At 38.3% G+C, this 27,487-nt stretch overlaps 1 protein-coding gene across 3 annotated transcripts in view; it reads left to right on the top strand.

Annotated features, from left to right (window-relative positions):
- The window catches only part of MAP3K13 (mitogen-activated protein kinase kinase kinase 13), a 160,664-nt gene that overhangs the window by 86,021 nt on the left and 47,156 nt on the right, over positions 1-27,487 (top strand). For all 3 annotated transcript variants that reach the window (XM_082392940.1, XM_082392941.1, XM_082392942.1), the window contains exon 2: positions 26,858-27,417. In XM_082392940.1, coding sequence (XP_082249066.1) covers positions 26,943-27,417 — 475 coding nt within the window. In that variant the 5' untranslated portion in view covers positions 26,858-26,942. The remainder of the gene's footprint in view (positions 1-26,857; positions 27,418-27,487) is intronic.

Below are 27,487 nucleotides of genomic sequence, written 5' to 3'. Positions count from 1 at the left end.
TACTTTTTCTAAGAAGTAACTTTCTAAAAAGACTGGGTTTGAAATCAGATGGACCTAACAGGCCATCTACTAACTGTGTAACCTTGGGCAAGTTATTTAACCCTTCTGAGCCTCATTTTTCTCATCTATAAAATGATGATAATATTGACTTCTATGAAGGTCTGAAGATTAAATGAGATAAAGTGTATTAAAAGTATAAGCATAATAGGTGCCTTAACAGATATTGCCATTTTTTTTCTTCCAAAGCTTAAAGCTTTTATATGCTTAGCCTATACCAAAATCTGCCTTTGTTTGGGCGGTGCTATGTTTAGAATTTAGCTCTTTTGCCTAATTCTTGATTAATCCAAATTTAGTTTTTTCAATATAATTTCTTTAGAAAGATCTTTGTTTCTTGATATGCTTATTTATCACTTATTTCAAATACTTTTCTCTATCTTCCCAGTATACTGACCTTTTCCACTATGTGTTTCCAGAATCACATTGCTAGATTACAACTTAAATTGGATTTGGTTTGTTATAGTTATTTTTTTTTTTGGTCCCCTTTATTATTTCTCGGATATAGGAGGCATTTCTAATTCAACATCTATTTCTGTCAGCTTTTTAAAACAGCATTACAATTCAGGATTGTTATTGTTGGTTTCCTTTTTAAAAGATATTTCCTGAAATTCCATAACAATGTTATATTCCTCTGTCATTTCCTGAATATATGCAAATATAATGAAATCATAAATAGATCCATAGATCCTGGCAGACCTCTTATGACAAAAGCATTAACGGGAGTTGAAAATGATATAATAAGGATTTGATCAGTTTCTCATTTTTGAGGAAAAGGAATATTACTAAACTTTGGTAAGCTTCAGTTTTTCTCAGAGGGGTCAATAATACCTGCTCTGCCCACGTCACATGGCCATTATGAGGCTCAAAGGAGATTAAAATAGATTGAATTACTTTGGAAACTCAACTCCACATATAAATGTAGGATAATGCAGTGATTATTGTTATTATTTGCCACCCTCTTGTTATATGGCCCTAAGAACGTGGGCCAGTGGAGCACATCAGTGTAGGAAGTGTCTGCCCCCAGACAAATGAGAGCCCATTGTGATCTTCCTCCCTCCTTCCCTTAGTTTTTCTGACTGACAATCAGAGGCTTTACGTGAGGAAACCCTATATGCTCACTTTGGAGTGACTGAAGGCATTTAGACCTTTTTATTGCTAGGTGTTGTGTTTGCAGTTATTTACACCGCCTAGCAACCTGGCCCAAGGCAAACAGTTCATGTTAGCTACACAGTGACTTGCTATACCTGTCATTACTCTGTTAATGTAACAGCAAACATTTGCTGTACCTAGATGGTGTTCCCCTCCTCTACTTAATTTCATTCTCTGGTTGTTTTATGGTCTCTAGAACTAATTTGTAAAATGACAGAATCTTCCAGTTGAAAGACATAGGAGAGGTCATTTGGTTCAATCCTCTGTACCAAAGCAGGAATATTATAATTTCTCTGATACATCGAGCATTTCCAGAGATGCGGAGAGCAAATCAGTTTTGAGATATCCTTTTCCATTGTTGGATTGTTCTGATTCCTTACATTCACAGAATACTTTTTCAGTTGCTAAAAGGGACCTTAGAGACCATTCTAGTCCAATTCCTTCAATTTGCAGATGAGGAAATTGAGGCCTAGAGACGTTTGGTGACTTGCCGAAGGCCAAACAGTTAATTTAGGACACAGCTGGGACTCCTGACTCCTGGTAGCTTTTTTCCAAATCATTAAACTGCAAAATTACTGAAGTCATAAATGCTGAGTAGTATTAAATGCTATTATGCAGTGTATAAATGCTTTAGATGCAGCATATTTTAGCATAGCAAATGTTTGTGTTATACTATAGATAAACTTATTTTGATTTTGTTAGAGAAAATCTAAATCTTTCCTTTTAATTATGTATAAATATCTCCTTAAACTTTATGAGAAACTCCCTGCTTTAAACAGGACTTTTTTTTTTTTTTTTTTTGCTTTCCTTTTTAGAGGAGGGAAAAGGAAGTCATCAGTCTGGTTCTTGTATCTAAGTCATATGACCAAAAAGACACAAAAAACACATTTTTCTGCCTGACATGAGGGTTGTAGAGTGGACTGGAGCCAGGGGCTTTTTTATATTCCTGTCAGGCTTTGGTCCCAGGCCTGTCAGTGGCAATGTGGATGACACGGAGTAGAGCCTGCCCATATGCCAGGGGGACTTTGAAAGGTTGCCTGGCCTTTCCCTGCCTTCTGGAAGGACTGCACTTAAAGGGAATCTGCAACCTTTTTGTCCTGTGAAATTATACGCTGGAAGCTTTAGGATCACCCCTTGGCCTGTGTGTGGGGTGGGGGAGGGGTAGTAGTGAAGGGAAGGACTGAACGCTGATTGGCTATGATGGGAGAGGCTGATAGACTCTGAGAGGGTTTTGAGGTACAATGTGGACACACTGGAGGGGAAGGAGCATTGGAAATGGTGTGGTGTAAAACCCTGACAAGCAATGCTATCTGTTCCGAAAAATAACCAAAAGCCTTAGAAAGAGGACCAGCGGGGGGCTTCCCTGGTGGCACAGTGGTTAAGAATTCGCCTGCCAATGCAGGGGACACGGGTTTGAGCCCTGGTCTGGGAAGATCCCACATGCCGTGGAGCAACTAAGCCCGTGAACCACAACTACTGAGCCTGCCCTCTAGAGCCCGCGAGCCACAACTACTGAGCCCACGCACCACAACTACTGAAGCCCGTGTGCCTAGAGCCCCGTGCTCCACAACAAGAGAAGCCACCGCAACGAGAAGCCTGCGCACTGCAACGAAGAGTAGCCCCCGCTCGCTGCAACTAGAGAAAGCCCGCTCGCAGCAACGAAGACCCAACGCAGCCAAAACTAAATTAATTAAAATAAATAAATTTTTAAAAAATAAAAATAAAAATAAGAGGACCTGGCTGCAGCTTTGGGCCTGTGATCCAATGGGCTAGCCTTAGTGCCTTTCCAGTTGTAGATTCAAAAATATTTCTTTAAGGCTTATCAGATGTATCAGTGAGAAAGATACATATTCTTCCCAATTTTCAAACTTTTGGTCTCATATCCTTATAAAGATAGATGACCAGACTCTTGTTCCTCAAAAGCAGGTTAATCTATTATTTATTATCTCACGGTACTTTGTACCCCTATTACAAGCATGCATCATGGCCTGCTTTCATTTGTGTTTGTGCCGTCTTCCCTACTGGACTTGAGTTCCGAAGAGAAGGGACCATTTTTAAAAAATTACGAAATATGTAAGGCATGCCAAAAAATAAAGAGGATGCCCTCTTTACACCTTTATATTCTTATATGGCTTCTAAGAAGCACAGTACAGCACCTAGCATGCACCTGGCACTCATGAAAGGTTTGTAGAATTGCAGTACTAACTTCCTTCTTACACTTGCACAATCGTCCTTTCTGTCTCTTGAAGATTATGCAGAATCAGAATCATTTTCCCTGGGGGCCTAAATTCTGAGGGTCAATGCAAAATCTACTCTGATATTCATGAAAATAGTAGCTTTTCCAAAAGGCCTTAGAACAATGTTGCCCACATTAGACAGTCCTAATTTTTGATGATGATTAGAACTCAGAAGTAGTGTCCTATTCGGATGACTTAAAGTTTAAATAAAGGAATGAAACAATAAAGGTATAAATAGCTAATGGGAATATGGATTTGGCATTAAATGAAAGAAGTAGTTTGTTATCTGTGTTCGGTTACATCCTTTAGCCATCACTGATTTTTTTGAGGAGGGCTCAAAAGTGGCTCATGGAAGACACAGGGTTTTGAAGGAAGGAACATGCTTGGGTTGAGGGAAGGACAGGAGGAGATTTTTCATGTGTGGTGTGGGGGGGGAGGGTAAGGAGCTAGGTGGTAGATTCAGGAGGAACGTGAAAGAGACAAAGGACAATGATAAAATAACCCTTGAGAAAAGGCTAATACTCATCAACAAACTAAGGATAAAGTTGAGTCCATGAAATTTATAACTCTCCTGACCTGACTATAATAATTATATAAAATGTTTCCATTGTATTTGTCTCTCCAACAATATTTGTAGCCCTTTGACCCAGTTTCAGTTTAGCTACTTCCTTATTCCATTTCCAACTGCCTTGCCTGGTAAAGTTTGTGAAATATAAACCCTAGCTTGTTACCTCATCACTGCAGGTCCCTGGCTGGCACTTTTCTACCTGATCAATGGTAGCATCTAGTCTGCCCTACTGGAGAACCCTCTTTCACCGTCACATCCAGCAGTCACTATATCCTGTCAATTCTGTCTTCTAGATATCTCTCAGATGCTTTCCATTCTCTCTACCTTAGCTTTTTTCCATCCTCCATCCATCCGTCTTCCACCCTTAAACAGAATCATCTTTCAAATCTAATCATGTCACTTCCCTTCACTTCTCCATATTTCTCTGCCCATAGGGGAAAAAAATCTCTAATCTATTTTTTCCAGCCCTATCTTCTACATCTCTCATCACTTCCCACCAGCCCTGCTGACATTTTCCCCTCTCCCCAAATAGCAGCATGATTTCTTTCACACCTCCATGCCTTTGTGCATGCCTAGTCCTCTGACTCATATACCCCTTCTTTATTCTTCCTGGACAGCAATTTTCCCTTCTTTGTACTTCAAAAATTTGTATCCATCTCCTTCCGAGAGCTTCTGATACTACATATTAATCATTTATTCGTATGTTTCTCCTCTGTTAGACTGTAAGCTCCTCCAGAGCCAGGATCCACTGTCTAGTTCATCTTTGCATTGTCTTTACTGCTTAACTGCAGCACCCTGAGCGATTAACAAAGTATTTGTTGATTCAGTGAATGAGCTGAGTAGAAAATATCTAAGTGACCACCTTCCTCACAGAAATGGGAGTTTTTAGGTGTAGGTTTGTGATTTTGCAAATCTAATGAGTGCCTTTCTCAGATCCTTGTTGCAAGAAATGATGTGAGAATGTCTATAAAAGTCCTTGAATATCTTGGAAGATGTGACAGGTCTAAGCTTTAGGTGTTTAAGCAGCATACCAAAAAACCCAGTTGCTTTAGCACTTCTAGCTTTTATTCTCTTTCTAAGAATGATCTCAGGTGCCCTTTAAGGCTTAATGTAAGGCCTCAGAAAGTATCCTAACTGTACATTTTTCTTTCGACTTGTAATTTTCTGATTATTTTTATAAACTTGACTTTCTGCACTGTTTTCCTTCTTATTAGGATTATTCCTGTCTTCTGTCTTCTTTTCACCTGCTTATACCATCTTTGAAATTATTGTATTTGGAGGAAATAGTCCAAAGCAGCTAAGCCCTTAGTTTGCAGTAAGAGGCAGAAGACACTAATCAGCCACCAGGGCGCCAGGTTTGGGGGCTGTGCGAGTTTATACAAGCACATGTGTGCACAGTCTCATAGCTTCTTCTTGCTAGGTTAATGTCTCAGTTCTCATTCTGGGGTAAATAATGTCACCTTTTTCTTTTCGAAACATTTGTAAGTTCATTAAAAATAGATGACGCAGCTCTGAACCTCTTGTTTGTTCTCTCTCACTTGAGGACTTTTTTTGGCCAGAGCTTCTTGAATCCTAAATTCCCCTCTAATTGCCAGTATTTAAAGTGTGAGAATTTTCTCTATAATTTTCTTATTTCAGAAATTTGGTATGGCATTGGGGCTGGGGGTGTCTGAGAGGTGCTTTTGAAAATCTGACTGTGCTGTATCCTTCCGCTGTAGCCCTTGTCTGGCCTCGGAGCTGCCCTGTCCCTGAGTCCCTTGTCTAGATGGCTGCGCTGATAGACGGCTTCTCCTGGGGGAGCTTCATGGATCAGTCCTCTGCCCGTTACCGTATAGCACGATTATAATTTATAGCCCCAGATGGTGACTCACAACCGTCAGAAGAGGTATTAACTATTAAATTGCTTCCCTCTTTTTAAAATAGTTGATGCTATTTGCAGAGGGTTCTGTAAAAAAATAGTTATAAAAATATTGAAAAAAGTACAGTTTCATCAGAATGGGAAGAACATTATAATAAAAAAATAAACCACTGCACGGTCAGGTTTATTTTTTTTTTTTGGCCCACCTCCAGGTGGAAATGAGGTTTTGAGGCATAAATTCTGGTCATATTCCTGAATTTTCATAGGAAGGTATCAGCTTTTTCTCCTTCTTGGTTGATTCTTAAAGCTTATGGGTCTACCTCTTACATGAAAACCCAGAATGTTTGCGTTCCAGGTTCTTGCCAGAGAATAGAACCTGCAATTCTTGCTACTCAATTTTTTGGAAAGCTTGAGTGTGATCAATAATGATCAGGGAAAGATTTCCTGAAGGAGATGTAGTCCATCCCTTTCTGCATTAAATCAGAATTTCAGCTATTTCCTTGGAATCTCTTACTGTAAGTACTGCTTTTCTGGAATACTTGGGAAACTTACCTTGAATGGAGAGGTGCTCTAAAAACTGTCCAAGAAATGCTGCTGTATTTGCTATGAGGGTATTGTTGAGGCTATTTTATCATTTTGTACGGATCAGTAGAAGAAAAGCCTCTTGGGCCTTAGTATTGTAAAAACTGCTCTTGGACAATTGGTATGGTATTCTCTTACTTGAACAATTGTGTCTTTCTCCTTACTTTGATCCACAGAAAGCTCTGGTCCAAATTTGTGAACCATCTTTACAGTTGCTAGCATACAAATTATTTTTGCCTACTGTTTTTTTCCTTGGTGGTTTTTTCTTTTTCTTTTTATATTTTATTCTCATTTTCCCTTCACCTGTTTACCTATTGTACTGTGTGCATTTTTGTCAATAGCCTCAAGTCCTTTTTAGAACAAAATCCATGTGTCTGTTTTCTAATATGTATTTGTTTAAGTCAATTTAAGAAGTCAAGCTTACTGTATTCAGCTTCAAATAATATTGTAATATATTATCACTTTTAATATCACCATAATATTTTCACTTTTGAATTTTAGGATGTAGCTGTATATGTTTTTGAACTCTTATGATCTTTAACAGCTCCACAATGTGAACCATGGACAGCATTTATTAGACAGGATGTAGAGGCCAGATGACGCCTGGTAGTCTTACTGTGTAATTTAATCCTGGCTGCTGTGTTGTTTGGCTTCACTAGACTCCGAGTGTGCATATATAATTATGTGCGCATGTGTAAAAAGCCCAGCCCTGATAGGAAAGAGAGGGAGGAACATCATTAGCAAAGATTAGGTTTGTCTCTCCAGCTGGGCAATGTGCCTCTGAATTCCAAGGGCTTTCCCCAGTGTAAATTATTAGACTGACTCAGCTGCTGTTCAGTTCCCCTCTGGCTGAGCTGCATTTGCTAATGCTGTTAAGCTGTGGCTCAGGAGGCACAGTGTCCTGAGGTACTAAGTAGACCTTCTGTATGTAAAAACAAAAACCTCCCTCCTTCTCATAGTCACAGGATGGGGGTATATGGTCTTCTCAAACCAAAGATAAAAAGACAAAAATGGAGAAAAAGGTAAACTGTATGCCAAACTTCAGCTACATATACAGGGTTTTGGTAGACTGAAATCATTCCAATCTAGCGAATGCAAATAGGAGTAATCTAATCCAAAGAGTTTAATTCGAATCAGTTGAGAGCCTCTGACTTTAGATTTGCTGCTGTTCTAAAATTGGAGAAGTTTAAACAAATTAACCCCACTCAGACAGCACTGAACCAAATTCAGGTTCAGAGCCACAGGAGGGTCTTGTCTGAAGTTCTTCAATGATAATAGTACACTCATAATATGAAAACATGCACCTTTTTAATGTAGCATGAAGCACAAGGCTCAGCATAATATACATATCAACTGGTTGAGTAGAATTCACAGCTACAGTAAACGATCTGTTTCAATTTTTTCTATTGACAGCTAAGGCTATGTGTATTGTACAAATGCGATTCAAAAAAACATGGTGTCTTCTCTGATTTTATTGCCTAAGATAGCCAACTTACTGATGATAGATAAACCTAACAATCAGTTTATCCACTGAATGTCAGGGAGAATAAATGAAATGCACAGATAATGTAAGAGCTGTAATTAAGTTGTTTCAAATCTTTTTTTGAGTCATTAACAGTTTTTTCTTACCAACCCTATTAACAGGTAGCAAAATTGTCTGACCCAAGTGATTTTTTTCCCTCTCCTTCCTCTGTTTTTTCTTTGGGGAAAGTGTTAATATGCTGAGGAATAGGACTAAAATATAAAGAACAAGGAAATCAGATAGCAACAGGATCATGCACTGATCAATTTTCAGGACAGTAAAGTGCCCAGCACCGCACCTAGGCACTCAGCCACATCATCACTATTAGCAGCAGCAGTGGCAGCTATACTTAAACTCTGCATAAATAGTAGCCTAAACAGCTCATCAGTTAAGATTAAATACTGGATGTGGTTGAGAACTTATTACCGTACCTCCTATTAGTGAAGACTTTATGAAGAAGGGAAATTTTCAGCACAAATGATTAAGAACAGAAAGCCTGAGTTTTCAGTGAGCAGAAGAACGGCATTATAAGATCAAGTGAAGGAGTTAGCACATCTCTAAGAAGGGCTTTCTTGTAGCCACCACTGCCAGGGAAGGTGGAGAGGAAAGCACATTGGTGGGGATGGGATAAATTCTGCGGGGGTAAATTGGTGTCAAAAATTCACACTTGAATATGAGAGCTGTTATACACATATCAGGCTGTGGAAACTAACCGGATTATCATTAAAAGTTAGAACTGGAAGTCAGGCCAACTTCACGGGTGTGTAATGGGGGCACTTGCATAGGGCCCTGCTCTTGGTTTAATGCTCTGCTGTCTCTAGGTTGAAATTCTTACTAGTTCTTGAACAGGGGGTCTTGCTTTTTCGTTGTGCTCTAGCTCTGAAAATTTTGTAGCCAGTTCTATTAGCATGTATAAAATTGTCATAAGCCCTTAGATGATGATCTCAGTGCATCTCAGTACATTGATTTCCTGTGACATGCCCCTTTTTGCTCAAAGGCCAGCACTTTTAGTCCTTCCTATCTACTATCAGATTTCTAGAAGTGTCTCTGAAAAATGTGTTTGTGCCAGAGTGACTTAAGGAAAACTCTGCCTCAATTTTACGCCCCCAAACAATGCTTTTTAGCTAATAAGGTATATACACATTATTTAATGTGATAGCATGATTTCAAAAACTATATATTTTCCTGATTTTAATTCCTGTGGTTTTTGCATAGGAAGTTTTCTGATCCTTACACAAGTAATGAGTAATGGTTTTTAAGAAGCGAAATTATTCTGATGAGAGAAAAAAGACTTGTTAACCCAGCCTTCAAAATCTTTCATAATGTGACACCACTCTATAGTTATAGCTGTGCTGATCACTGCCCTCCATGTACCTTTTGCTCCAACTATTCCAAACTGCTTGCTGTTCCTGGAAAATGCCATTTATTTTCTTGCCTTCCATTATTTTCTTTATGAAATTCTCTTTGATAAGAATGTATGCCTTCTTCCAAGTAGCACTTCTGCCTCCTCCATCCCTCACCCTTTTCCCACTGGTATGACTCTTACTCTTCCTTTAGGGTCCCACTTTGTTACATGAGTGTCTCTTTCTTATGAAGCTTTCCTCTGATATTCTCAGTCAGAGTTAGTCATCGCACCCACTGCCGTGTCATGGCACATACAGCTCTTGAAGCCTTTCTTAATTCCACCTTGCTTTCTAGTTACTTGTTTACTTGCCTATCTGACACAATAGGTTGTATATTCCTTGAGGGCAGGACTTTCTAAACTGTCTTTATTCCATCATCCATGGCATGGTAACACAATGTCTGGCACATGCTCAGTGCATGTTTCCTGAGTGAGTGTCTTAATCTGTACCAGCTGCTATAGCAAAATACTACAGACTGGGTACCTTTTAACAACAGAAATTTATTTCTCACAATTCTGGAGGCTGGAAGTCTGAGATCAGGTGCCAGCATTGTTGGATGAGGGCCCTCTTCTGGGTGGCAGACTTCTCATTTTATTCTCACATGGTGGAAGGGGCTAGGGAGCTCTCTGGAGCCTCTTTTATAAGGGCACTAATCTCATTCATGAGGACTCCACCCTCATGACCTGAGTACTTTCCAGAGGCTCCACCTACTAATACCGTAATGTTTGGGGGTTAGGATTTCAGCATATGAATTTTGGGGGGACATAGTCAGGCCATAGCAGTGAGTGAATTAGAAAGATAACTCAAGTTCCTTTACAGTATTTTCTTGTGTGTTGTTGTCCCAAAGCACTTAGTTGGGACTTCCCTGGTGGTCCAGTGGTTAAGTGGGGTCCAGGGGGCACGGGTTCAATCCCTGGTCGGGAAAGATCCTGCATGCTGTGTGGTGTGGCCAAAAAAAAAAGCACTTGGTTGTAATTCCCTAAAGTGAAATGATCAGTTGATCTTATTAGAAATAGTTTCTACTTTAAGAAACATTTGTGGGAAGAGAGAAATAATAAAAATAGGGCTGTCATTGGGGATGAAGCCCCTTAGAATTGTATAATGTAGTGACCCTAGGCGAAAAAGTAGTGAGAGTCCAGTAGTGGAAAAGTTAAAAAGACTGGAGGGCCCCAGAGTAGTCAGGAAAAATTACCTAAAACGTTTTGAAATCAGAAAAACAGGAAGCCTAGGATACCACTTGACTCTCAATTTAGCCATTCCTAGCCTGCAATTTAGTTCTCAACTTTTCTTTTTGTAGCGCCTTCCCTTAATTAAATTATACTGCCATGTCAAGAAAAGACTTGAAATAAAGCCAGTATAATGGCAGGCCTATTTAGGAGTACGCTAAATACATTTTTTTAAGCCCAGGTAAAGCAGTGGTCATATTTAATTCGATTGAAACATGTACAAAAGAATAAAGACAATCTCTTTGAGCTGATACAGGGTGATTTTAAGGATATATTCTTTTTTCATTTACTTTTTATTGAAGTATAGTTGATTTACAACATTGTGTTAGTTTCAGGTATACAGCAAAGTGATTCAAAAATATATATATATGTTTCTAAATATATATATTTTTTTCAGATTCTTTTCCATTATAGATTATTGTAAAATATTGAGTATAGTCCCTGTGCTATATAGTAAATCCTTATTGTTTATCTATTTCATATATGTTGGTGTCTGTTAATCCCATACTCCTAATTTTTCCTTCCTCCTTCCAAAATACATTTTTATTCTACCACTTTGACTCTTAAACTAAATCCTAGCTATTGTGAAAGTTGTGTCTTTTCTCTTGATTCTGCCTAGTTGTAAGTAAGGAGAGAGAGAAAAAGAGAGTAAGAATCAGAACCTGAATCTACTGGGGTTAAAAAATAATCAGACTCTTCTTTGAGTTTCTCTGTGACCACAGCCAATCATGTCTTTACTTTTGTCCCATGGGTAGGCTAATAGAATATATCACTAATCCCCAAACCTGAATTGTCCAAGGCGTTGTAAATGGGTTAATTTCCAAGGTACTGGTATAATTGGTGGACCATCCTCACCCTATTGTCAGTTCAGTGATTATGAGAAGAAGGCCATTTAGTTGACTAGGTATAAGGACTCTGTGATTCCTATAGGTATTTATTTATTTATTTATTTTCATATTTTAAATTTTCGTGCTCAATTTATTTCAGTCTAGTGAGGTTGAATTGATGCCCCATTGCAAAATCCATTCTTCTAATGAAACTGCTTGTTTTTATGGGCTCTGTGGAAAAATTCTTCAAGTGAAAGTCATAAACTATACAGTGGAGTGGGATCATCCCAGAGGAGATGTGGGGTATATTCCCACAAAATTTTTATCCAGTAAAATAAAGTTTAAAAATTAATATCGAAAGCATGCCTAGAAAGGGAAGAAAATCACGAAAGGACGTTAGAAACCCTAAAGATTTAATGAGAAGGACACTTTGATTTGCCTCAGTAAGTGAAGGAAAGGATACAGGAGGTGATTATGTGTTTGTCTGTGAACCCTCAGGATATAACTAACGTCTCCTTCCTTAACCATTTTCTGCCACCTCACCCTAGATCTTTACCTCAACCTTCAGTCAACACTGATTCTGGCGTAGGAAACTCCAGGAATGGCTTTTAGATTCTAAGGACAAGTAACCTTGACTGTGCTAAACTCTTGCTCATTTTATTCTGTAGACTCATGTTTATTAACTTTCATTTAGAAACACCCAGAGGTACATCTATCACAAAGGATGTTAAAGGATTCTAAATATAAAATTAATTCTAATATACGCATGAATGGAAATTTATAAATCTAAAGCAATGTGGTTGCATTTTAACAAAGCTTACCACAAGTTACACAACTAACTGGACTTTGTCCGAGGCATCCTAGTAAAAGTGTCAGGAAAAGTATCGGTGTCCCTAGAACACCGATAGTTTCTAAGGAGCCTGTCAGAAGGCTATTGATGTATTCTGGTGATTCTGCCATTGCTCAGGACAGCTTGGGGACTTTGCCTTCAGAATGCCTTTTGCAGATCTCAGTATTGTAATTAAAGGGAAGAAAAGCTCAAGTAGGTCCCCTCTCCCTCAACCCTCTCCCTGTTAACCACTTTTCTGTTTTCTGTATGGTTATGTCTTTTCTATAAATGTATTTCATATAAATGGACTCATAGAAAACTTTTTAGGAACACGTGATTGAAAACGTACACTTGTAATGAGTTCAAATTTTAATTTCTGAAGGGAGGCAGCTAAATATGTCTAAATTCTATCCTCTGTAATATTAATGTTTGTATTGAGGCAACTACATACTGTTTACTCTCACAAATGGTTGATTATTCTGCATTTATTTTTCTTTCCATTAGAACTATCTTGTACATTTTTAACACTTAGAAAAAAATTTAATATTTATTGATATTTATCCTCATCAAGGATCCTTTAGTAGTTTGCAAATTTTAGCTATATATTTGGAGTAGAAATGGAAACTATACCAATGAATAATTAAATGATGGGTTTAGATTACTCTCTAGCACAAAGTCAAATTCACATTCCAAAATAGTGACAGGAGACAGGTGAAAAATGATTGATTTTTGCCAGTGTCAAACTTCTATTCTTGGTAAAGCTCAAAATGTCCTATCACACATTTTCTAGAATATCATCTGGATTGAATCATTACTTTAAAAAATTAAAACTGCTGTGCTTCTGTGAGCAAAAACAATATTAAGGAGAAATGTAAAAGTCTAAAGCAATAGGATCTTTCACTAATATGGTTTTAATTACTTCTCTATTAAAATTGTATATTGGATCCAGAGTCTAGAGTTCCTTGTTCCCCCTGGAGTCTTTATCCTGGTTATCTGTACAGTTTTCTCTGAGAAGTGACAAGAGCTGTTGGTGATTTGGTAGAAACTTCTGGTCCTGTTCAGCCTTCCCTCCATTAGCCCTCCCCTAGTTTTCTGCCTTTCACCTACACTAGTCCTATGATTAGGAACTTTAAGGAATGGTAATTATGAGAAAAATAGCAATCCAATTTCAGTTGTAAAATTCTCCACAAATGACTGTTGAAACTACTTAGGTATTTGAAAATGAATCCATTGGCTCTTCTAATGATTTTAGACAACTGACTATGGTCCCTTAGAAAATCCTTTTAAAAAATCTCTGCTTTAATTTGATCCTGATGAACCATCATTAGAATGAACTGTACTTAAATCATCTTATTCACAGGCATTACTAGAATTTGGTAGCAAACCTGTTATTTTAAAGGAGCTAATGGAGTTCTATGCATTTATCAAATTCCCATGTACAAAGGGAAGCAATAATCTTTATTAATTCTCACAACAAACAGATCTGTTAATATGAATGAGTCATATGGAGAACTGCTGTCCAACTGAACCTTCTCTGATGATGGAAATGTTCTATTTTGTATTAGCCAATATGGTTGCCATTACTCACATGTGGCTACTAAGCACTTGAAATGGACTACTGCACCTGAGGAACTGAATTTTTATTTCATTTAATTTTTAATTAATTTTAGGTTAAATATCCTCATACGCCTAGAAGTTACCATATTGGACAGTGCAAGTATGGGAGTTTAATATTAAAACAGAATGGAGTAAACCCTGTAGAAAGTGGGCATATTTTAGAATTTTCCACTTGTCTTTATTTGTTGCTAGGAATTTTTACCTTTTATCCTAAATATAGAACTTAACCTCAAGGTAAGATGTCCATATTTTTCTTAGGCCTTTCTTAATTAAATAGAAGCCCATTATAATATTGACAGTAGGACGTTGTGACTAACATCATGGGCTTGGACTCAACTCGGGCTCAGGCTCTGGAATTGGAATTGGAGTGCTCAGGCTCTGGAATTGGAATTGGAGTGGAACTGGGTTCAACCCCTGTCTTTACCACTTAGTAGCTGTTGGTGAGTTATTTAAACACTCTATGCCCCAACTGCTTTGATAACTATAAGAGTAATAGTAGTACTTTTCTCAAAGGGTTGATGTGAGGGTTAGAGAAGTTAATATAGGGAAAGTGTTTTGAGCAGTGTTTGGCAATAATCTCAGCAAATGTTGGCTATTGTTATTAATGTATTATTTATCAAATTGCTCTGAGTGTGTGTGTGTGTGTGTGTGTGTGTGAAGTTCTCTCATCCAAAAAGTAAACTGCATCATCTTACACAGGTCCTGTACTAGGTGCTGAGGCTAGGTAGGGAGGAAAAGAAGAGGGACAAGGTAACAGAGATAAATAATACTTGGATTCTACCCCTAGCAAATTTACAAACTAATTAGGATGAGTTGTTTCTCTTTAAAAATAGAAGTTATCACCCACTCACTGCTCCCTCCAATTCTAACAATCTCTGTTTCTATCATTCCTAAGCAAGACCTGAAAAAGCAATGCAAAGATGGCAGAAGGACCCTTGACAACTTCTTGCCTGCCAGGAACAAGCAGGACTTGCCCAGGAACAGTTTGTAGGATCTGCAGCTTTGTGGGAAATTCCACATATACCATTGGAAGTCTGTTACTGATGCTTTTCAATAACTCTATTATACTAAGCTGGCAATGAATTATTTCATTTTCATGTTATACAGTATAAAACAAGTGTGTAATGTATTATATTCATAGCTCTACTTCAGTTATATTTCACTGTCCAACTAAACAGTCCAAACACTAACAGTAAATTTAATGGGAAAAGAGAACTTTCATAACATAATTTCAAAATATAAAATCAAAAAGATTTTCCTTCCACTCTCACCTGCTTAGAGCCCTGAGCAGTAGCTCCTGACAACAATTCTTACTAAGCAGTACACTATCCATCATTTCCCTATGGCTGCCATATATTTTAATAGTGACAGCATCAGGATACTACTTCATAGCTTGAAAAGCATTTTCATGTACCTTACCTCATTTAAAATTCGCATAAACCACATGAGGAAGCCCGTTTTTTCAGAACCCATGTGTAGCAAGCTGCCTCCACTCTAAGTATTTAATCACAATGTGGGTATCATTTAGTTTTCATTGATGAAATGCTTTTTTTGGAACATAGTACATGGTAGTAAGACTCGTAGATGACCTGAATATAGTAAATAGTATTTTATATATTTAGAGGGGAAAATATTCCCCATACTTCAGCCCAGGCAGAAAGAACAGATTGTCCAGTGGTACCCAACTGCTATAGAGCCCATAACCGACACCGAAGTTCAAGGGTTCCCACCAAACTGAAAGATCCAGAAGGCAGAGGGAGACCTCTTACTAGCAGGGGCTTAGCTCTGCTCATTGCATTTCCAGCTTTGGCCATTATGTCTCTGCCTTTAGCAGGAGGACCTGCACTGGGCTGATGCTTAGGATCAGATCCATTTTCAGTCCTTCTCAGAGCATTCTGTTCTGTGCCTCTGAAGGCTGCGTTAATGGACTTCCTTGCCTTCTTGTCTTCTATTGGGTTCAACCAATGGGAAGCACCTGCAGGGTCTCAGAGAGCAAGAGGAGCGTGAGGTTGGGGTTCAATATTAATTCCCCTGGCTCCCTCCTTATCAGGTCATTAAACTTTGGTTGCATCCCTCTACCAAAGCCACAGCTCTTGTTTGATGACTTTCTTCTATAGTTATGCTCTCCAGGTTCTGGCAATAATTTTTTTCCCTGCTCAGTTAACAGCCTTTTGACTGTCACTAGCTTTGGGGAATGGCACCATCCCTGTTGCTTTTCCTGCCCCCACCTTTGTAAGTAGTCTCATAAATTCTTGTCATTTGCCCTATTTGAGTGTGGCATCTCTTTCTTGCCAGGGTCTAGGCTAATACAGGGTCCTGCACCAACTTCAGTGTTAGTGCCTGCTTCTGCTGCTCGCTCATCAAACAGACTCCAGAAAACCTTAAGTCAGAAAAATGATTATTACAGCCTAAAAAAGCTTCCTTCAGTTCAACCCCTAGTACACTTGGAATATGAATTAACCTCTAATTAGATTCTGCTTATTTTGTCTTTAGAATCATGCCCAGTCTACAAAGGAAGATACATATGACATGATAAACAAATGTTAACATTAATATTTATTAATTTATTAATATGTTGACATCACGATGTTACTAAGTAATTATTAAATATGTTTTTATTCTCAACATCAAGTTAATTACTTGTGCTACTTGTACTCTCTCCTAGTTAGGGGTTTATTAATCTCTCAACACCTATAATTCTTCAAATTACATCCAAAAAAACTTTTTTTTTTGCAAACTAGATAAAGCGTGGCGACTTATGAGAGTGGGTCAAAGTGGTCTTAGGGCCTGGGGTCAATGAATAGTGGTGTCAAATCCCACAGGCTGGGGCCATTGCTTATTTCTGGGCTAAGCTGCTCTGCTTAACTCCTTGGAAATAAATGGTCTTTTCATTATAAAATGAAAGTAGCCATCCTCTGGGACAACTTTAAATTTCCCTTTTTCTGTGGTTATATCCCTGGAATGACCAAGGACAAAACTGTTGTAAAATATATGTACTCATTTGATCTTACCCCTTTAACAATATGGATATTATTATTAATAAAGAATACAGTCTTATTTTAGAATAAAATGTTTATTAATTTAAAGTATAAACAGCAAAACCTTATTAAGTGCTTACTTTGTACCAGGTTATATGTTAAGCACTCTGCAAGTACTATCTTATTTAGTCCTCATTACAATCCTATGAGGTAGATACACTTACTATCCAAGTTTTTGACTGCAAAAACTGAGACACACAAAGATAAGGAACTTCCCCATGGACAGAATCAGTATTCAAACCAGAGAGTTTGAATCTAGAGTACACATTTTACTACAATGTTCAATTTATCACTTAAGGACTATTTTTTATTATTTTTCTAAGCTTGTGGGAAGTTGCTGTTGTACAAAGTTCTCTAGGCCTAGAGCCACAACAAACTTTTTAGACTTTGCCCTAAGGATGAGGTCTTCATAAAAAAAGTGAAGGCAAGCTGCCTGAAAACTATAATGTTTCCAGGAAGGTGGGTGAGACAAGAGTAGAATTAAGCAGTTCCTGAAAGACAGAATGTCTTCATGTGTACATAATGTGATGTAGAAACATGTCGATCTCTAGGCGAGAAAATTCCATACTCTCCTTTGGGAACACAGTTCTGCAGTGGTTCTCCTGTGTTCTAATTGCTCTTCTGTTTAAAACATAAGCAGTCTTTTCCCAGAGATATTTTCTTGAATCAATAAAAATTATCTCCTAATTTAATATGGCAATGTTAAAACCATGGGAATTACATACTTTTTTCTCCCAAATATTAGAACTACATAGTATTAATATTCTCCCAAATATTATAGCTACATAGAGCCTTCCCTTTTTCTTTCAATTTAATTGAAACCTGGAATGTAAAAATAACTGCTGTAATTAAATCAAAGACAAAGGAAATTAATTATGAAAAAGAAGTTGCATACGTTTGGGATTTTCCTCACCTGTTTTCCATCTTCCTTTTGCCCTTTTGACCCAGTATCTCTCTGTTTATTGATTCTTTGTGCTTTCATTTATAATTTCAAATGAATGTTACAAGCTAAATGTGCCTCAATTTCTATGTATATTGATCTATCCCTCTCTTATCCCACTTTTGTCATTTTTCCACTTTCTTTAAGAAAGCTCAAAAAAAAAAAAAAAAGAAAGCTCACTTGTCTTCCTTTTGCCCTTCCTTTCATGCCCCTTGATCTCACATATATATTGAGTATATTGACATATATCTTTTCATTCTAGTTTTTCTAGTTAAAGATTTGGATAGCTGACAAGTCTTGAGGATTTACTGTGTGCTAGATAAGTGCATTATATATGGGTTATCTCATATAATCATCTAATCTATTCTATGAGTTGGAGTCTGTTGTTATCACCACTTACAGGTAATGAAATTGAGGCTTAGAGAGAGAGTAAGTTCAAGTTAATGATTAGTATTTGAATCCAGGTCTATCTTCGTCCAGTGGTTCCCCTCTTAGCCCCTCACAGTGTTGCTCTCTATGTGATGAAGTGCATAGAAGGTTCTGAATTGGTTGATTGGGAAACAATATGAAAGTGTGCATTATAGCCCAAATTTTAAAACATAATTTAAATTTTAAATAGTAATTTTAAAATAATTTCAATGGTCATTTCAATTGTTCTCCTGAACTATTTATCTTAAGGAGAATCATAGATATCCCAAAAAAAGAGGGGAAAGGCACAAAATAACAGGAAAGGAAAAGAAGAAAAGGGACTAGCTTTTATTGAGTGCTTACTGTATACTTGGTGCTGTTATCAGGGACCAGCTCAAGTTCACAGTTCTATCTATATATTCTATAATCCTCCTTTATTAAAAAAAATTAGGGTATTTCTCTATCTCCTACTTTTCCATGAATATCTTGCTCACAGTTCCTAAAGGTAATTCTTTACGAAAGGTTGTTTTTGTGATCCTAAATACAAGCGTTTCAGTGCATTAGTGTGTAATTCATCTGACCTTAGAACTTGGAAATAATCAAGATATAATTAGATATGCCTTTGTCTCTTCATCTGTCTTAAGTTTCAGTTCTCTTATCTAGATTATTCTGCCTTTTGAATATGATTCTTACTAGTAGAAAAGGTAAAAACAAAATAGGAGTCATCAGCTTTTGTTTCCTCATTGTCATCTGTTTTTTATTCATTTTTCTTTTTGTTTTGAATTTATAAATGATTCTTATGCCTATGCGCAAGCCTCAGCACACATTGACGATTAGTTTTCCTGACCATGTCCTTAACATCGCATATCATTTTTCAAATATGCAAATGTAGTAAAGATGGCTCGTTCATCTATATGTTTAAAGCAACAAAGATTTGGATTGAAAACTTCTGATTAAACAAGTGATGCATGCTAAGACTAGAAATTTAGGAAAATATAGAAAATTTTAAAAAACAACAGTGATAACCACTGTTGACCTTTTAAACCTATTTTCCTGTTTTCTTGAAAGGCTTATATAATTATTTTTATACTCATTCATATTAAATATTTAAGGGCATATATGTCTGTATCTTATTTTTTAAGATATTTTAAGTGGATTTATTTAGTTACTAATTTTCTTCCTCATATAGCAAGTCAGATTTAAGTCAGAAAATGTTGATTCTATTCTGGAATATTAACACTTAGTATATATTATTTATCATAGATTTATAGAGGTTATAGAGAAACCATTCCTTTGGTCAAGAAATTTGTTTGGCCTTTGACTGAAGGTATATTTGAAGCCTCACAAGTTGCTATTTTTTGATGAGATCATAGTCTGTAACTCTGAAAATGAAGCATCTTTATTCATTTTAAAACCTACATTATAAGTTATTTTAACTTTAGTCATAGTTGTATTTATAGGTAGTAATATTCATTAAGTAATCTGTCAACATGGAGATTGCCTGTTTGTAATTTTTATTTTTTGCTGGCTCCAGCATACTTTAATATTATTAAACATTCATAATCTTAACCAAAAATATAGATATATGGTAGACACTGAATCAATATTTCTGAATGCATGATTATTGAATGAAATGTTATAAAGAAGATGGGACAAGGTAGGTCAGTGGATTTGGTTGATGTGAGGTTATTATTGTCCTTTCAAATAGGGATTTCAGTAGAGGGTTCACAGTTAGGAGAGCAAGTTAGGGGTAAAGGCGCAATTGTAGGCCACTATTCTGATCTGATTAATTTTGCAATTCCATTAGGAAAAGCAATCTAATTTTTTTTAAAGTTCAAATCAAGATCTCCGTGATAGACCTCTATCCTAGAAAGATCATTTTTTATGTTATTGCTATGAACAAGTAACTTAATCCCGGTTTTAAAATGGGAATGATGCCCTAACAGCAGAAATCTCACTTGTGCTCTAAATACTGCTATGTGAATTTTAGAGAAATAACCAGAAAGTTAGGATAGCAGCATTGTGTTCATTTTAAGGCAAGAAAATGCCAAGTAATAATAAGACAGCTTGGGAAGAGGTGAGCATCAATCAAGAAATCTCAGCAATAAAAGGCTTACTTTCAAGTTTTATTCAATTTTAGTCATCCTGAAAACTTTGTGAGGCAAAATTTTCCAAAATCTTTGATTTATTCACATTTATGATGTAAAACTCAAACTCTGATCTATTATAAAATTATCCTCTATTAGCAACATGGGGAAATTGTATTATATAATAAAAACACAAGAACTCAGGGGCCGTTTGGCCACATGACCTCTTCCACTCGTCTTTTTCTCTGTGCCGAACCCATCTTGGCATGAAGCCAAGGTAATTTCCAGAAATTGGCAGTGCGCTGGCAAATGCACATCTGCTGCTGTCTCCAACCCTTGCCTACTAATTTTGCACAAACCACTTCCTCCTTTTGAGGGCAAGGGAAGTGTGCCCGAAGGGCAGAGACGGAAGCACTACCTTGTGCTCCTGGCAGATTCAGGAGCCCTTGTAAGGGAAGCAGCAGCATCACCTGCAGCCTTGCCCATAGAGCTTCCTACTGATAAGGGTGACACGCCAACCTTGCCCTTTTGCCCCTCTGCTCTTCCTTATCTTCTTCCATTTGACTCTCAGTGTTTAAAATCCTTGCCTCCTTTCCTTTCTATCCCCTTCTAATGAATTCTAGCTTTGCCTTCTCATGAATTAAAATATCCAAACAGTCAGTTCCCAAAAGGGTACCTGAGCCAAATCTGGACAGAGAGGGAGGAACTGAGAGGACAAAGACAGAGGCAGAGATGGTGGGGCTGCTTGTGTTCCCTTAGGTTCCACTTACCAGCTCCTTCACTGTGCAGTGGCAGTGTGTGGGTGTACGTACAAACACAGGTAAAATTTAGATATTTTTATCCTCCTACACTCTTACACGTAGAGTCAGCTCTGATCATATTTGAATATAGCCATGGTGATGATTTCTTTCCCTTTGTTCTCGTGCTTCTCCATTTCTCTGCATTTGTTGGTTGCGATTGGTCTTGATATTCTTGGTGAGCAGAGGAAAGCCTCTCTGACTACATATCTTTATACACACCTTGAGGTTTCCGTCACCTCTGCCCACTCTCAGAGCCACTGAATCACCAATAGCTGGGTGCCCTTCACTCCTCTGTTAACAGGTGCAGGGCCACCCCTCTAAATGGGTGCTTGTGCTTCTTTGGGTGTAGCTTTAGTGCATCTAGAATAACACAGTGAATTATTATCGTTTTTGTCATCAGTGGTCATGCTATTTGTTTCTATTTGTCTGAATAAACAACCAGACTAGGGGAAGATCATAGGATGAAGAAAGAGGACTCATTCTAGCTCTGACACTAATTAGTTGTATTGAGCGAGTCAGCAATCTCTCTGGGATTTGATTCTCATATGTAAAACAGGTGGTTGGACTGTATTCCTTGAAGGTCCTGTTATTCCTTGATGTCTTAAATATCAAACTGAATGTGATGACCATGCTGAAGTTCTCTTCTTTAGACTCATTCCTGGTGCCTGTGTGAACAGGTCCACTTCATGTATACCATTAACCTCTTAGAAATGTGAAGAGATGGGAGTTCCCTGGTGGTCTAGTGGTTAGGATTCTGCGCTTTCACTGTCATGGCCCGGGTTCAACCCCTGGCTGGGGAACTGAGATCTGAGGCGTGGCCAAAAAAAAAAAAGAAATGGGAAGAGATTACAAAACAAACACATGTTTTTCTAACTTTTTGTATATGAGCTCATTTCAATATGAGATCATCAGGGAGAAAAAACTCAGAATAAAAATGGAAAAAAAATGGAAATTTACCAGGAATTAATATAACATCCTGTAGTTGGGTTCAAAGAACAAATTGCACAAATAGGTGTTTGGCTGAAATTCACATATACATTTGGGTATTTGCATTATCAAGTCTGATGTGAGCCAACAGCATAATATATGCCCTGTGCTGTAAAGGATAACCACGAATCCCAACGGTAAAGACAGACCGGAAGCAACTTTACTAAGGCAGTGGCCAAGTCTGAAAATATGAAGTCAGCAGTCTTGAAAGAGATCAGGCAGAGCAAGGTCAGAGAGGCCAAAGGCAAGAGACAGCTCAAGGTTGTGGCAGGAGGTCAGCAAGAAAGCAAAATGAGGGGATCAGTAATGTCAGAGCTTAGAGATGAGAAAAAAGGAAGGAAGTGGAGAGGACTGGGGTGGGGAATGGCAGTCAATTCAGCAAACAGCTGTTGCTGTAGCGAAGGGTTCCAGCTTTTCTTTTTCTTTCTTTCTTTCTTTTCCCCAACATTATAGTCCCAGGCAGCTACCCAGCCCCTAAATTTCTCCATGCCCTAGAATTTAAGTCCCTCCTAACCTAACCTCAAACAGTTAAAGTTTTCTGATTTGTTTAAAGGGAAGAATTATCTGCATTATTTCATGAGCTTTCAGAGACCGTATGTGAAGGAGCTACCTTTATTGCACACTACTCTCCAAACTTAGCTGGCTCTTTCATTATTGAAAGTGATCATTATTGAGGTGATCAGCCCTCCCACACATGCCCTGGTCGTTTTTTCCCTGCCTCTGCTAATGCTCTTGTTCTTTCCTGACTTCCTTTCCTCTGTCAGTTTCAAACACATCTTCCTTGCAAAGGTTCACCTCAAGTGCAGTCAGCCCAATCTACCTTCTCCTGCCCCATTCTTGTTCCCCTTCTCCCACAGCCTGTAGAACAGAATATGGCTCGTATGTCATGGGGTGGGAGTGGGCAGGAGGTAATTGCCTCGGTGTAATTATTAACTCTTTAAGTAGTGTATAAGCTTTGAAAAGAAGAAACTATGTCTTACAGAGACCACATGGTATAGGAGAGAGTTTGGAATTAGGAAAAAGAAAATGGTATTCAGTCCTGGCTCTGTGACCTTTAGCATATACCTCTCTCTAGGCCTCCGTGTCCTTCTGGGAAAAACAGGGATAGCCATTCCATGCTCTGGCTTCCTTAAACAGGCAATCAGGTGTTTAGGTCAAGGTCACAGGAAAAGTACTCAAAGAAAGTGAAGGGTTATCATAAGAGGTGCCTTGTCATAAAAAAAAGGCAAGGGAATTTGAGAATCTGAATTCTGAGTTAGATTTTAATTCCTGCTCTACCGCTTACTCAATATGTGGCCTTAGAAGTTTCTTACTTCTTTCAAATGAAAATGACACTATCACAAAGATGATGGTGTTGGTGCTGGTTTATATGCCAATTTCTAAGAGCCAGCTGTCAAATATTTAGTAACTTTGCAAGCAGGTTGTTAAGCTGTTGTTATTAGCTTGAAATCTGCCTTGGTGGGAGTATTTATACCAGGGAAATTGGCAAACACTACAAATCGCATTGTTGGTTTTTTTATCCTGGAGAGTAAACACATCGCTGATTATGTAAACGGAACTCTGTAAATTGTAAAGCCCTTTGTCTTCCTTCCCATTAAAAGTAGTAATGGTAATAGTAATGTCCTGTACCCATAGAACCTAACCTAGTGTGTGGTTCTAGCATTTATTTAATAAAAACATTTTTAATTTAACTTGGTACTGCTCCTAGCATGCATTTAATAAAAACGTTTTTAATTTAACTTGGGTTCACCTTTGTATTATTTTGATACTTCTGTCCCTGAGCTAAAGAAGCTCCCACGTTTACCTCTCTTTAAATTCCTCTCTATAAAGTGTCTTTTTACTTTTATTGTTTTTCCTTTTTGACCACACCGCGCAGCATATAGGATCTTAGTTCCCCGACTAGGGGTGGAACCCGTTCCCCCTGCAGTGGAAGCACAGTCTTAACCACTGGACCACCAAGGAAGTCCCTAAAGTGTCTTTTTAAAATCAGATAACATAGGGGCTTCCCTGGTGGCGCAGTGGTTGGGAATCTGCCTGCCAATGCAGGGGACACGGGTTCGAGCCCTGGTCTGGGAAGATCCCACGTGCCATGGAGCAAATGGGCCCGTGAGCCACAGTTACTGAGCCTGCGCGTCTGGAGCCTGTGCTCCAGAACAAGAGAGGCCGCGATAGTGAGAGGCCCACGCACCGTGATGAAGAGTGGCCCCCGCTTGCCACAACTAGAGAAAGCCCTCGCACAGAAACGAAGACCCAACACAGCCATAAATAAATAAATCAATAAATAAATAAAATTAAAAAAAAAAAGAATTATGAAACACCCAGAAAAGAGGGGAAAAAATATTGAAAAAAAATCAGATAACATAAATAAAAATCTGGTTCAGTGCATGAAACACACAGTAGGTGTTAAACCGTCTACATTTATGAGCTAATTATCTTCTTTCTAAAACTTCATCTCTTCTGATATTTCATATCTCAGTTAATGACATTGTCCATCTATCCATTATCCCAAGTAGGTTATCTGAAAGTATTCCTCTCCTGTCCTTTTCCTCACCCACCCCCATGTTTTATCAATCACTAGATCTTACCAGTTTTACCTCTTAAACCTGTCCCCTCCTCTTCATTGCCATTGCTACTGCCTTGGTTTGGGTCCTCATCATTTCTTACTTGATCTCTTCCTCCTAACTGATATCTTGACCTTCAGTCATTCTCCTTCAATCCAACCTCTACTGCTATGGGTATGATTTTAAATTACAAATCTGACCAAATCACTCCCTTGCTTAAAATTCCTTAATGACTCTCTCTTGTCTTGAGGATAAAATCTAAAAGCTTTAGCTTGCCATACAGGTCCACCATATTCTGACCTTGGCCCACCTTTTACAAGAGTTATCTCCTGCTGCTCCCCATTACTACCTGGAACGCCTAGTCTCACTTCCCTAGCAATCCCTGGTCTCAGTAATGAAGATGAGACATTAATAACATAAGAATGGTCTATTTTTATTTGTAACCCCCAATATAGGATACTATGGCTCCCCATCACCTTCAGAATAAAATCCAAATCTCTTAGCCTAGCATACTTACAGTCTAGCCCCTGACTCTCTCCAATTCTTATCTTTCTCTGTATATATACATATAACCTACATTTCAGCCACTAAGATATCTCATCTGTTCCATATTTTCATCCTTCCATGCCCTCGTTCACACTTTCTCCAAACCTGTAGTACCCTCTTCCTCTTCTTTCACTCACTCCTCTCCTGCCTGCCCAGTGAATTTCTACACTTCCTTCAAACAAATCAATAGTTACCACCTTTGGGCAGCTATCCCTGAAACTATCCCTCCCTTTTCTGTGCTCCCAGAGCACTTGGTTAAGCAGTGTACAGTCAATCTTTGTTGGCCTGTCTTTTGCCCCCTCTGCGAGATCATCTTTATCCCCTGGCCTCTAGCACATCCTTGATGCTTAATACAGAGTGAAAGAAGGAAGGACTATTATATAGGGATTTGCAAAGAAACTAAATTTCTGATAAGAGACATACATTGAATAAGTTTGAGATTGATTTTGCATGATCTGGTGAATCTAGAACAATTCCATGTCTTTATTTTCAGGGGGTAGGTAGCTCTGAGAAATTGGTGCTAATGGACAGATCAGAAGCAAAGAATAAGTTTAAAGAGCTGCGGCTTGGTCACATTGCTCCAGATTTGGTGCAGTACAGTAAAACAAAATTTACATCTTAGGAATTTATCTGTCACATACACAAGACATTTATCTACATGCCTTAATGAATGCCTTAGAAAGTAAAGCAAGGTGCCAGTGGACAAGACACTAAAGCAAACAGAAGATATCAGCAGTGACTTATAATAACACAGAATGTAGTTTCTAACAAAAATATATTTATACCTTTGGGAAGGGAAACAATTTTTTTCTGATTATGAATATAATATACATGTCTTAGTTTGTTCAGGCTGCTATAACAAAAATACCACAGACTAGATGGCTCAGACAACAAACATTTTTACTTCTGACAGTTTTTTGGAGGCTGAGCTGAGATATCCAAGATCAAAGCACTCACAGATTTGATAATCTGGTGAGGGCCTGCTTCCTGGTTCATAGACAGCCATCTTCTCACTGTGTCCTCACATGGCAGAAGAGGGAAGGGAGTTCTCCGGGGACTTTTTTATAAGGCACTAATCCCATTCATGAAGGCTCCACCATCATGACCTAATCACATCCCAAAGGCCCCCACCTCCAAACAGCATCACAAATGAGTTTCAACATGTAAATTTTGGGGGGACACAACCATTCAGTCTATAGAAACATATTAATGCAAAATGCTTAGAATATCTCGAAAAACACAACAACATAAATCCCTCCCAAATCTAACCACCTAGAATTAACTGTTGTTACTTCTTTGGATGTATCCTTCCAGTCTTTTTTTCTTGTATATGTGTTTGTGTATCCTTTTAAATAATAAAAAATTTAAATGGCTTACATTGTATATATTGTTCTAACCTATTTTTTATATTAATATGTCATGAACATTTTCTCATGTTAGTAAATACTCTTCTACAACATGATTTTTAACTGCTGCACAGTATTCCTTCATGTGGATGAACACCACTGTTTAATCAATCCCCCTTGTTTCAATGTTTTTATTATTATAAAAGGAAGTGTAGTGGTGTGGGTGACTAAAAAAGGGTGATCTCACGACCTCCTCCTGTTTTCCCCAGGTTCTGAAGCCCCCTCTTACATCAGAACTCTTTTCTAATGATCCTCTGAGTGTCATCTCAGGACCCTGGGCACACTCATGGCACGATGGCCAACCCTCAGGAGCACCTGAGCTGCTCCTCTTCCCCACACTTGCCTTTGAGTGAAAACAAAACCTTCAATGGACTACAAGATGACGTCGCACCTATGCGAAGCCACCCTTCACCCAAGCTTCTTAAGGACCAGCAGGAAAAGGGGGTGGTGCAAACAGAGCTAACTGAGGGCATGAACAGCCCCATCACCACAACAGTGTTGACAAGCGTAAGCGAGGATTCCAGGGACCAGTTTGAGAACAGCGTTCTTCAGCTAAGGGAACAAGATGAATCGGAGATGGCCGTGTCTCATGGGAACAGCAACACTGTGGATGGAGAGGGCACAAGTGGAACCGAAGACATCAAGATTCAGTTCAGCAGGTCGGGCAGCGGCAGTGGTGGGTTTCTTGAAGGACTATTTGGATGCTTAAGGCCTGTATGGAATATCATTGGGAAGGCATACTCCACTGATTACAAATTGCAGCAGCAAGGTAAGCTAGAGTATGGACCTGGAAGATATTTCCTGTGTAAACACACTACCACCATTAACTGGATAACCTT

Source organism: Balaenoptera borealis (assembly GCF_965194805.1).
Source record: "Balaenoptera borealis genome assembly, chromosome: 5".
NCBI lineage: Eukaryota > Metazoa > Chordata > Mammalia > Artiodactyla > Balaenopteridae > Balaenoptera > Balaenoptera borealis.
The sequence above is the reverse complement of the archived record's forward strand: the minus strand, read 5'-3'. Positions and strand labels throughout refer to the sequence as shown.